The 13,272-nt window shown below is 36.4% G+C and overlaps 3 protein-coding genes across 3 annotated transcripts; 2 read left to right on the top strand and 1 right to left on the bottom strand.

Annotated features, from left to right (window-relative positions):
• On the top strand, positions 4,124-5,543 carry LOC109726743 (aspartic proteinase nepenthesin-1-like). The gene has a single exon (XM_020256530.1). The coding sequence runs from the start codon at positions 4,200-4,202 to the stop codon at positions 5,541-5,543; it is 1,344 nt and encodes a 447-aa protein (XP_020112119.1). The 5' UTR covers positions 4,124-4,199.
• On the top strand, positions 6,779-8,122 carry LOC109726742 (aspartic proteinase CDR1-like). The gene has a single exon (XM_020256529.1). The coding sequence runs from the start codon at positions 6,779-6,781 to the stop codon at positions 8,120-8,122; it is 1,344 nt and encodes a 447-aa protein (XP_020112118.1).
• On the bottom strand, positions 9,190-12,969 carry LOC109726270 (chaperone protein dnaJ 20, chloroplastic-like). The gene is made up of 2 exons (XM_020255782.1): positions 12,353-12,969; positions 9,190-9,523 (listed from the first exon to the last, which is right to left on the bottom strand). Exons 1-2 carry the CDS (start codon positions 12,740-12,742, stop codon positions 9,380-9,382), a joined length of 534 nt encoding a protein of 177 aa, XP_020111371.1. The 5' UTR covers positions 12,743-12,969; the 3' UTR covers positions 9,190-9,379.

Here is a 13,272-nt window from a genome sequence, read left to right as displayed (position 1 = left end):
ATTTGATTCATAAGTATTCAGTCTACTCTCCCCTCTTTCTCGGAAACCTTAACTCAATATGAGAGGTCAAAGCGCCTTTATGCAGATGACATAACCCCGCGCACAACTCTTGAGACCATCCCTTTTAGGTCTCAACTATAGTGTACAACATCTGCGCCCTACTATCAAAGGTTTGAACAACTCCTATATGGTAGAGCTCTACATCGGCACACCAGCCAAAAGGAAATACATTTAGTGTTGGACACCAGCAGTGACATCTTATGCATGCAATGCAAGCCATGCATTCATTGTTGGAAACAAAGCATGCCGATCTTCCACCCATCCAAAGAGTCGAGCTCCTTTGACCCTACACCGTGCAACCATGCCTTGTGCGATTTGAATGATCTAGATAAGAAATACGTTAAAGGCCAATGCCACTACACTATCAAATATGGCGAGGGCTCTTCATCAAGAGGTGTCCTCGCCTATGAGACATTAGGTTTTTCTCCCGATAGGCACGAAATAGAGTTTGTGCATAAATTTGTCTTTGGTTGTGCAAATGATAACCGAGGTTTCTCGATGCCAAAAGAGTTATCGGGAGCTTTCGGCCTTGACATGGAGCCATTATCACTGCCAAATCAACTAAAGGGAGACCAACTGGGGGTCGATTCTCATATTGCCTGCCGCCATTCACGAGCAATAGGCGGCTCACCTAGCCGGCTCAGGTTCGGTGATGAGGCCATTCTTAAAGGCCCTCATGTAAGGACAATTCACATTATCCATGAGCCAACTCATCATCCATTGTACTACGTACCTTCCTCTTGCAGACATCAGCATTGCTAGCCATCGCCTCGGCTTCACACCGAAAGACTTTGCTCATCACAAAGATGCTCAAGGGTTTGTAAGAGGGGGCTTTTTAATCGACTCGGGCTCAACGTACACTGGATTCAGCACGGGAGGCCCGTATGAGCGAATAAGGGAGGCATTTAGAGCATACTTCAAGAAGCTTAAGCTGCGGCCAACGCATCGTACTATGTTTGACATTTGTTATAGGTACGTGGTCGGATAGGGGGTTTAAGTGGGCATTACCGAGCTTGACAATTCACTTTACCGGCGGTGTCGATTACGTAGTGCCACCACAGTACGTGATGGAGAAGGTGGAGAAGAATATTATCTGCGTCACTATAGTAGGTCGTCTGAATATAAGCATTCTCGGAGAACATTACCCGTACGATCACCATTTCTCGTACAATGTCAAAGAGAAGCTATTATCCTTTGCTCCTGTTGATTGCAGTCGAGTTGTATGAAATGTATGTCTAGTATATCCGCCAATTCGGTCATCTTAATGCATCATCATAAGCTTTAATTTGGAGTGCAATTGATAACATTTAATAAAATTTATGTCCTCTAGTTTTAGTTTCCCCATGTTCACATCCCCATTGAGAATACTCTAGTTGTTGCCTTTTGAAGGGGGGCCTACTTTTTTTTTACCAAGCTTTGTGGAGTACACCCATAATTAATGCATGGGTTTCACAAAGTGAAAAAGTTAAAAAGATAAATTTGAATGCAATTATAATTAAGGGGTATTTGATTTTAAAAAAGAGTAAACAACTTGCTTTCTAGGAGAAAAGAAATCATAGAAAACATGCTCTCCTGAAAACTGTTTTCTAAAAAAAAAATTATAAGAAAATACTTTCTATAATTCTGTTTTTGAAAAAAACAAACAAAAACCTCTTTTTCTATAAAACATGAAAATAAAATATTTTAATTCTTTTTAGGAACCAAATGGATAGGAAAACACACTTTTCAGTGAGAAAACTATTTTTTTATTTTTTATTTTTGGAAAACTAAACACCCTCCAAATTTCTCTCTCATGGGAGGCTTGCAAAGTTTGAGACCAAGCCATAAATGCATAGGGATGTCCAGGGGTACTTAGCCGATTTTATCGGAACCCGAATCAGAATAGAGCGGATTTATCCATACTAAATGAATATAGTCTCGAATATAGATATAAAAAATAAAAATTTTAAGAATTTGGATTCGGATATGAATTTTTTCTCTATCTGAACTCGAACCCGAACTCGAATTGATTTTACATTATATATATATGTTTGGTGTTATATTTGAATTTATAATTTAAAATTTTAAATTTAATATTATATGTTTAAAATATGGTAAAAAGAAGTAATTATTTCGGATTTGGGTTTTCCTGTTCAGATTCGGGTTCGGGGTCTTGTTTCGGATTTTTTTATTGAGTTCGGGTTAGAACATGAATTTTTAAAATTCGTCAGATTCAGATTCGAGTTTGAGTTTCAGTTGTAGTTGGGTTTGGAACCCGGTTTATGAAAACCCATCTCGAATCCGACCTGTTGACATCGCCCAACAAGCCAGCTTAATTAAGGGAGAAAAATCAAGCAATCTTGTTTGCACCCAAAGGAGTCAGATTTCAAAAGAATCAAAATTTTAATTCACCTCTAATTTAATATTTAAAATTTTATTTTGATTCACTTCAACTAATATTTTTAAGTTGTTATTCAAAAATTATATCCAAAATTAAACTTAATTCACGATTTAAACTCAAATTTTAATTTATAAAGTTAAATTTAAAACATATAAATAAATTTTAACTCGAAATTTAAGAGGAAATATCATTAAAATCAAATAAGAATAAAATTATAAATTTAAATTTAAATTTTATTTTTAAGGACAAATAAATAAAAAGTTAATATAACAACTAAAAATTTAGTAAATTGTATTGAGATAATCTGAAAATATTACCAAAAAAAAGATATGGAATGATATCTAAATATTTAATAGAAAATAAAACGTTATCCGTTAGAGAAAAAGATAAATTAAATGTTTTTTCAATACATTATTTTTTTTTGCACGAGGAAAAAGAGGAACCAACATTTTTTTCCTCCAAAAAGTGGGTCTGTCGACTGTCGTAGACCTAAGCTAAAATGCGTGCTTTTATATATATATATAATATATATATATATTATATAATATATATATATATATATATTTTTTTTTTTTTTTTTTTTTTTTTTTTTTCTTGAAGTATTTATAATAAATTATCTAATTTAAAAATAAATTTTAGAGAGTTATGTTGGATGACTCTTTTAGTATAATACACATAGTAGTTAATTCGGATTCGCAAAATTTCGGTACGATATAATACGTATAAAATTCGTTTCTAATTTTTTAAATTTGTTGAAAAATTCGGTCTAAAAACGAATTCGTATAAAATATAAAATAAGATATAAAATATAAAATAATTTATATTTAAAATAAAACTATAAGTTTTTTATTCATATTTTCAATAATTCGGCAATAATCGGCGAATTATTCGCGAATAATTCGGCTGGCCAAATATTCGCGAATAATTTCCTTTCTTTCGGAAAAATTCGTAAAGCCGTTTAATTCGATTTCAATAATTCGTCGAAATAATTCGCGAATCTTTACTAACTAAGATAATATATATATATATATATAATATATATATATATATTTTATATATATATATATATATATATATATATATATATATATAAGTAGGGCATTAAAGTAATTTCATAACATGCATTTCTTATATATATAGGTATATACTGGTTTGCGAGTCCAGCTATCCTGTATTTAAAAGCACTAAGTACTTGATGCTTGTAAATTTTTCACCGTTAGATCAGGGTATTTCACCAACCACCTACTAAACCATAGGGAATCACTATTATATATCCAAACCTAACAAATCTTCATCCAAATGCAGAAAACTCCAAGCACAATGGCTTGGTAATTTTGAAAGCATAAAAGCTCAATTCCTGAATGAAAACCTACTTTTATTATGCAAGTTACTATTTCATTTTCTAACGAGTGGCAATTTCATTTTTGATATTTAGTTTATTAGTTTATATGATTACAGTGCATAGGCATAGAATGCGCAATTGATATTTTCTTTTTCTTTTTTCTTATCCTTTACGAGGAATATATTATTTTTGTTATCTACTATTTTGAAAAAGTTAAGATATGCATATCTACAGAAGATATCACCACCATAATGGCACTTAACATCTATAAATTTGAGATACAACAACTTCAAACTCAACATTTTACATCCAAAAGCTACAGCTTGTTGGAAAATCTCTAGTTGCTTTCTATTATACTAATCAAATAAATAGTACAGTGATTGAATTAAGTCTCCATTAAGAAATTAAGGCTTAGAAATGGCACCAACATGGCGTATCACCTTTTTTCTGTTAGCACTTTCATTGAAAATTGTTCATTCTCTGCACTTCAATTTGATTCATAAGTACTCGGTGTATTCTCCCCTCTTTCCCGGAAACCTCACTAAATATGAGAGGGCGAAGCGCCTTTATGCAGATAACATAGCGCGCGCACAAACCTTGAGACCGTCCCTCTTAGGTCTCAACTATAGCGTGGAACATCTGCGCCCTACTATCAAAGCTCAGCCCCATGTCTACATGGTAGAGATCTACATCGGCACGCCCGCCAAAAGGAAATACTACTTAGTCATGGACACTGCCAGCGACATCTTATGGATGCAATGCAAGCCATGCATTCATTGTTGGAAACAGCCCGTGCCGATCTTCCATCCCGCCAGGGAGTCCAGCTCCTTTGAACCCATCCCTTGCAACCATACATTGTGCGATTTGAGCGACCCGGATAGGAAATGCGTTAAAGGCCAATGCCACTACACCATAAAATATGCCGAGGGCTCTTCATCGAAAGGTCTCCTCGCCTCCGAGACATTAGGTTTTTCCTCCGACAGGTCCCAAAAGGAGTTTGTGCATAAATTTGTCTTCGGTTGCGCAAATGATAACCGAGGTTTCTCGATGCCAAAAGCGCTATCAGGACTTTTCGGCCTTGACATGGAGCCATTATCGCTCGCAAGTCAGCTGACGGGACCGATTGGTGGCAGGTTCTCATATTGCCTTCCGCCGTTCACGAGCAATAGGCAGCCGCCGAGCCGGCTCAAGTTCGGCGATGAGGCCATTCTTAAAGGCCCTCATGTAAAGACTATCCGCATTATCTATGTGCCGACTCAGCCGCTGTACTACCTTCCTCTCTCAGACGTGAGCGTCGCCGGCCATCGCCTCGGCTTCACGCCAAAAGATTTTGCTCTCCGTAAAGATGCCGAAGGGTTACTGAGAGGGGGCGTTTTTATCGACTCGGGCTCAACATATACTGCGTTCCGCACGGGAGGCCCGTATGAGCGGATAAGCGAGGCGTTTAGAGCGTACTTCAAGCAGCTTAAGTTGCAGCCGGCGAATCACAGTTCCTTTGAGGTTTGTTATAGAGTGCCGCACAAGGGGGTTGAAGGGGAGTTACCTGGATTCGTGCTTCACTTTATCGGCGGCGTCGATTACGTCGTTTCACCGCAGCATGTGATAGAGGAGATGGAGAAGAATATAATCTGCGTCGGCATAGTAGGTGTTCCGAACTTCAGCATTCTCGGAGAACATTACCAATACAATCACCGTATCTCGTACAATGTCAGAGAGAAACTATTATCCTTCGCTCCTGCGGATTGCAGTCGAGTTGTATGAGATGTATGTTTGTGTGTATCAACCAATTCAATCATCTTAATGCATCATAATAAGATTTAATTTGGAATCCAAATAATAAAATTTGACAAAACTTATGTCCTGCATTTTTAATTTCACCATGTACCTGCGACTTTAAATTAAGATCACCGATATTAAGAATGCTATCGAGTTCCTCGGGTCAAAGGATGTCGAAAGTTGCGAGTTTCTGCCATACGCCTGATCTTGATTTCACTGTGGTAGAGGATAAAGTTGCGCTTCTACATCATACATGAAGTCGGGGCTAGTGCTCACAAACCATACGTTTTCGACGGCTCCCGCATCTTATCTCCGAGTTTCGTCGGTCTCATTGCTCGGTTTGAGAAAATGATCCAATTGTGAGGAATGTATGCTGCATATGTACAAGGATAATTTTTTCAGAATTCAAAACTTAATTAAGGACTACGATAGGTTATTTTTGATACTTATTAAGCAATTAGCTTATATGATTAGAGTGCATAGACATGGAATGCCCAATTGATATTTTCTTCTCTTTTTTCTTGTCCTTTAAGAACATATTACTTTTATTAAGATATGCAAATCTACATAAGATATCACCATAATAGTATTTGACATTTATAACGCCCTAACTTTCCAGGAGGTTCATCCATCCTAGAACTACTCCCATTCCCATTCTAACACGTTTAACTCTCTTAACCTCTTGGACCTGTCTGCCATCCAAAATGCTTAAGTTACAGAGTACTAACTTGATACACTTTAAACCATAGGATACTAAAGTGAGAAAATGTGAAACCACAGGGTATTAACTTGATACAGTTTAAACCACATGATACTCAAGTGAAAAAGTGCAAAACCACAGGAAAGTTTTTGAAGTTTTCCCAATTATTGTAGACACTACTGTGCATTACATGGGTATCAATCTAGTTAAAATGTATAACTTGAGCGTCCGTTTATTAGAGAATATTTACTTTCTTGGTTTAATCTTTCTTATCCTTTGCTGAGAACATATCACTTTTGCTATGTATTACCTAAAAAGTTATAGATATACACAAATCTACAAAAGATATCACCCAAATAATAACTAGTATTTATTATAAGTTTCAAGCAGAACAACTTGAATCTCAATACTCCACATGCAGACCCAACAATTCATGTTATGTTACACTAATCCATGTCCTAAGACTTAAAAGCAACTAAAAATTGTTGTGATTGGAGTTTCTATCAAGGGAGAGTAGGAAATGGCACATGAATGGCATGTTGGTTTTCTATTCTTGTTCCTTGAGTTAGTCGCCGTTCGCTCCTTACACCTGAACTTGATCCACAAGTACTCCATCCGCTTTCCCCTTTTTCCCGGTAACCTCACCGAATATGAGAGAGTGCGACGCCTTTACGCGAGCGACGTCGCCCGTGCACAGCTCTTGAGAACATCCCTTCTCGGCGTCGATCATGGTATAGAGCACATTCGCCCTAATCTCAAAGGTGATCCCTTCAACTACATGGTAGAGATCTACATCGGCACGCCCACCAGGCGGAAGAACTACCTAGTGATGGACACCGCCAGCGACATCTTGTGGATGCAATGCAAGCCATGCATCCGCTGCTGGAAACAGAGCAAACCGATCTTCCACCCGGTCAAAGAGTCGAGCTCCTTCGACCCGATACGATGCAACCATACGTTGTGCGATCTGGGCCGACCGGGGTGGAAATGCGTCAAAGGCCACTGCCACTACTCGATAGGATATGGCGATGGCTCTTCATCGAAAGGCATCCTCGCCTTTGAAACATTGGGCTTCGCGTCCGATAGACACCAAAAAGAGTTTGTACGTAATTTCATCTTCGGTTGTGCAAATGACAATCGAGATCCTGCGATGACGAAGGAGCAGTCTGGAGTATTCGGCCTCAATATGGAGCCGCTATCACTAGCTAGGCAGCTGTTGGAATTGATCGGCGGTAGGTTCTCATACTGCCTGCCGCCGTTCAAGAGCAATAAGCAACCGTTGAGTCGGCTCAAGTTCGGCGACGAAGCTATTCTCAGAGGCCCTCAAGTGAGAACCATTCGTATTATCCATGCGCCGACTTTGATAACATACTTTCTGCCCCTATCCAATGTGAGTGTTGCGGGCCACCGCCTCGGATTCAAGTCCAAGGACTTTGCCATTCACAAAAACGATCACGGAAACGTGAGAGGGGGTTTTATTATCGACTCAGGCACATCATTCACCGCATTCATGTCAGGAGGACCGTATGAGCGAATCATCGAAACATTCAAGGCATATTTCGAGCCATTTAAATTGCGACCAACGAATAGTGAACTATTTGAGGTTTGTTATGTGTTGCCACATGAGGGGTTTAAGGAGACGTTACCGAGCATGACGCTCCACTTTAGCGGCGGTGTCGATTACCCGGTGCCGCCAAACAATGTGGTGGTGAAACTAGGTGTGAATAAACTCTGCGTCGCTATAAGGAGTTTTCCGGAGGCGAGCATTCTCGGAGAACATAATCAATTCAATTACCATTTCTCCTACAATATCAAGGAGAAACTATTATCCTTCGCACCTGCAGATTGCAGTAGAGTTGTGTGAAATGTAAGTTTGGGGTAATAGCTCATTCAATCAAGAACTAACTGAGTATATACTTACTGCAGTTTATGAAAAAGCATTCTAAAAAGCGTTATTTCATGAATTGTTGCATAATTTAGAATAAAAAAACTGCATAAGAAATTCGATGCTTAGATTATTCGGTAGTTATTGTTGTGGTGTCCCTCCTCATTAGAGAGTTATGTGCAAAATTACACATATTTAGTTGGACCTGTTCTATTTCTAACAACTTTCTAAGCTTCTATTTTTGCGATTTGCGCTCCTAAATTTTTTTAGTCAATTTAATATATCCATCTCAATCATTCTTCTGCGACTAAGTAGGAGAATTAGATAGAAATAAAGACCGTCAAGTATATAACATATAAGAGCACCTCCACCTATCAACTTAAGCTTTTAGAGAGAGAGAGAGAGAGACCAACTATTATACTATTATGAGTATAATTGTTTTTGTAATCATAAGTTATTTTCAATAATAAAGCTTTCGAATTGACGTTCTATATCGTTAAATATAATTTAAATTATTTAAATATTCTAGAAATTAAATTTTATAATTTTTTAACATCATATAAGAAGACATCATATATCTTACGATCACAAGGCCTCAAAATTAACATTTTTATTAACAACCAATGTGGAGCATTTCCGAATTAACGGTATAGAACAAACGAAATCGGTTAAATTTTTAATAAAAAATTCTATTCACTGTATAGCTCAAGATAAATAATTTCGATCTTGGATTTAAAAACATTATCCTTTATGTTTAAGAGATCATTCGATTTTGATCGTTTATATTATACCCACATTATGAAATTTATTATAAATTCGAAAATTATAAAATTTGATTTCTATATACTTCAAATACTCTAAATCATATTTAATGTTATAGATCGTTGATCCAGATGATCCATCATCGAAAACAACTCATGAGTTATGAGTACAAAAACTTCTATACTCATAATAGTACAGTAACACTTCTCTCTATCGCTCTCTCTCTCTCTCTCTCTCTCTATATATATATATATCGTCATAAACACAAAAACCTAACACATACATAAAAAAGAAGAGATGGTACATTCCAAGATTCCTCGAGATATATGAAAGTTTCTGAGTTACTCAATAATCTTTTATATACAACAAAACAATGATGGAACACAACTCCATCAAATCTACAAAAACAAATAGATGACCGAATATTTCGACTAAAAAACCATTATTTTCATGACTCTGAAAAATTTTACCTATTCAGTTCAATGATTCACCCCATTTCCGTCGCATTCGAGCTCCCCAAGATAAGTTATCCTCTGAATCCTTGTCGATGCTCCTCCAACATAACTCCGCGATCTGATCTTGCCAATGCTTCCTCCAATGCGATCGTTCGTCCAATTCCTAATTTTAAACAAGTAAAGAGTTAGCACATAAAAGGATTAATTATACTATCGCAACTCAAGTATAACTAATGGAGAAAAAAAAGAAAAGAAAAATATGATGGATAATAGAATCAAGGGTGAGAGCGCAAGAAATAGAGCTTTTTATGTCTATAAAGATAGGTATGAGGAATAGGTGCAAATATTGCAGTGCAATAAGGAAAAGATCCAAACTCATAACTCAAAATGCGAAACGGTACATTTCCTCAAAATCTTCGAATTCAATCCCGACTATTTGTAGAGAAGTTGGAATCTTCAAGAGGGTAACAAAATGAAACTAACCAGTTTTTTTTTCTACAATAGAAGCAGAAAAGTTGTCTTGAATGACACACATTAACTTCATATGCTTAAATTTGCCAAACCAAAATAAATAAATAAATAGAAGTTTTGAAAGGAACAGAACAATCATATATGAAAAAAAAAAAAAAAAAAAAAAAAAAAAAAACAGAAGAGACTGTATACGAACTGAGTAATTTATTTAGAGTAAGTTATATTTAGCTTCTGAAGTTTGAAGAGGAAATAAACAATCAAATACAAGAGAGATTACTGCACAAGTTTATGCTCTGGATGGTTTACAAAGATAGAAGCGAACCGTAAATGTCTCAAAAGAGTAACCAAATCTATTATATGTGTTTTTACGACATTCGAAAGAGCTAGAAACTAAAAATCATAAGTTTTAGGCAACTATTTCTCACCTACCGCACAATACCCCTTTTTGCAACATTGGTTCCAAAGCTTATGATTTTGATTTGCTAGGTCCTTTAGATGTTCAGATTATATCTATCGATTATCCAATGGTTTTTGTTGGATATTTAAATGACCTATAATTGAACAAAGCTAGCGGTGCACGAGCAATCTATACACCAGGTGCAGGCAATAACTTTGAACCTGTTTAATAGTCCACTCATTTATGGTATCACAGAGTCAAGGAAAAGATAACCTCAAACTGTTTTTAAAATATTTCAAGGAAATTAAACTTCATTACAAAAAAGCTGCAGCAGAAAACATCTTGAAAGCCACGGAATTTATGACTAATCCACATATAAAATTAATGAAGAAGATAACATAAAAGACTCTAATTTGTACACGAACTCTAACATCAAGTTGGAAAAACAAGATGTGGAGTTTTGAATATACGAGTTGAACTTCTTTTAGAAGCACAGAAGCCTCCGTGCTTTCAAATTATTTCCAATGATAAGACTTTCGAATCGACGATTAGTTCCATTAGACTTTATCTAAATTATTTAAAAGTATCTAGAAAATAAATTTTGCGGTTTTTTTAAATATCATTTATCTAGTGATCAAAAAGACTGAAAATCAACGGTTGAATATAAAAGTCTTGTAAAAAGTGATGATACAACACTCAAATTTTAGATCAAAAATATTAATATTGTTTGATGATTTTCTATCAAAATTTCATCCGATTTCGATATTTCTACATCATTAAACTTGTAAACGGCTCATATATTGACCATTAAAATTGTTGATTTTGGGCTTTCTAGATCACTTGGTAAATGATATTGAAAAATCACGATATGTGTATTCTAGATATTTTAAATTCTCTAAATCAAATATAAGTGAACGAATCTTCGATTTAAAATCCCATCATCGAAACTCCTAAAAGCACCCGAGTTGGACTCTTGAATATATAATATTAAACATCGTTCTTTCCTTTGTGGGTGTTTGATTCTAACAGAATTTCCAAAGTTATAAATGATGGGACCTAAATCAAATGATTTATAAGTTGAGCGGGTGTAAATAAAATAAAAAATAACAATGATACTGATACACTCCAACCAAAGATAGCGTATATCATACACCTCACCTATCTAATGGGTAGAGTTATTTTACTAATCACATCATATAATAAGTAAGCAAATCCCATCCATTGGATGGCCCTAAAGGGATGTGTGGATAGCTTTTTCCAATAAGAAGAGCAATGAAATTTTGGAGGGTCAATTGCAAAATAGGTTAAAGTTCAAGGAGTGTTCATACATTTTAACCAGACTAAAACAAATGAAAAAAAAAAACAAAGGCTAAGATAAGAAAATCTTTTTCACTTTCCCTTTTTATTCTACTCTCTCAAGATTTCAAATTGATACAAATAATTCCCTATTTCATCTACTTCTTTACTTAAGAATTATAGAAAAACATTAAAAACTACTTTTTTTCTAATAGAATAAGTAACTGCAATTTGATCCCCGTAACCCTTGAGAACATTTCTAAAATTTTAAAACTCTAAAATATAAACTTTTTTAAAAGGGTTAATTTTATACAGTTCCCTACAGATATAGTGAATTACAAATATATCCCTACAAAATTCGGTTTTCATATGTTGTTCCTATAAAAGTCCTGATATTTTCAAATACGTCTTTGCCATTAGGATTCGTTAGAAAAAATTAATTAACCATAGATAAAATACTTAATTCTAATTAGTTAATGAGGTGAATTAACCTTTTTACCCCTCTTTAATTAATAATTGAGACTTTTGGAAAAACATATTTATGATGCCAAAAATATCATTGCACTTATTAAAAAAAAGTGTTTTAACAGGAATAAATCAGAGGGACATATTTGAAAACATTAGGACTTTTATAAGAACAATATATAAAAGTTGAATTTTTTAGGAATATATTTATAATTTACTGTGTTTGTAGAAAAAAAAATCTTACGCAAAAAATAAAAAAGTGGATATTTATCTCAAATAAGTATGGTAATGCGGAAGAGAGATTTATTACTAAGAAAAGAAGAAGAAGAAGAAGAAGAAGGAGAAGAAACCCTAATAAACGACCTGATGAGAGGCGGAGGGCGAGGAGGCGAGGGAGCGGTCGTAGAGGGCGCGGCGGTGGGGGTCGGAGAGGGTGTCGTAGGCCTCGCGAACGGCGATGAAGCGGCGCGCCTGCTCGGCGGTGGCGCGGCCGGGGGGCGACGCCGCCGCGTCCGGGTGGAGTCGCCGCGCCATGCGCCGGTACGCCCTCTTTATCTCCTCCGCCCTCCCCTCCCCCTCCGCCACCCCCAACACCTCGTACAAGCTCACCCCCACCCCCGCCGACGCCGACGCCGACGACGCCGCCGCCGACGCCGACGACGCCGCCGCGGCGGCGCCGGCGCGGCCGCGGCGGAACCCGTCGCCGCCGCCGATCGGGGCGGCGAGGGGGAATGTGGGGCGCAGTGCGCTCATCTCTCTCTCTCTCTCTCTCTCTCTCTCTCTTAGAGAAGGGGCGGGGGTTTGGGGAGCTGTTGAGAGAATGTAATGTAATGGAAAAGAGGGAAGGGTTTTGGGGTACTTTTTGGGTACGCAGAGGAATAGAAGGAGAATGGTCGATTGGGTTTGGTACCAGGGTTTATATAGACGTGGTGGAGGAGTGTACGGTGGAGAAAATTTTGGGTACACTTTAAATACCACTCGTGCTTTATCGTAAATTTTAATATTAAATATTTTAAAATGTGGTAAAGAGATAGTTGTTTGGGCCTTTGGGGTTCGATTTCGAATTTCGAACTTTTGGTTGGCTTCGGCTTTGAATATAAATTTTCAAAATTCATTAAGTTCGGATTCAAATTTCAATATTGATTGGTGGATTCAATTTTAAATTTTTAAAAATTTATTTGAATCTGAGCTGTTGACATCTTAATTGTGTGGACATAATTAAAGCTATAAATACACCTATTAATTAACAATTAAATAAAAATAATTATAATTACAGCATTTTC

This window comes from Ananas comosus, linkage group 21 (genome assembly GCF_001540865.1).
Source record: "Ananas comosus cultivar F153 linkage group 21, ASM154086v1, whole genome shotgun sequence".
Classification (NCBI taxonomy): domain Eukaryota; kingdom Viridiplantae; phylum Streptophyta; class Magnoliopsida; order Poales; family Bromeliaceae; genus Ananas; species Ananas comosus.
This window is presented reverse-complemented; position numbering and strand designations above follow the sequence as displayed.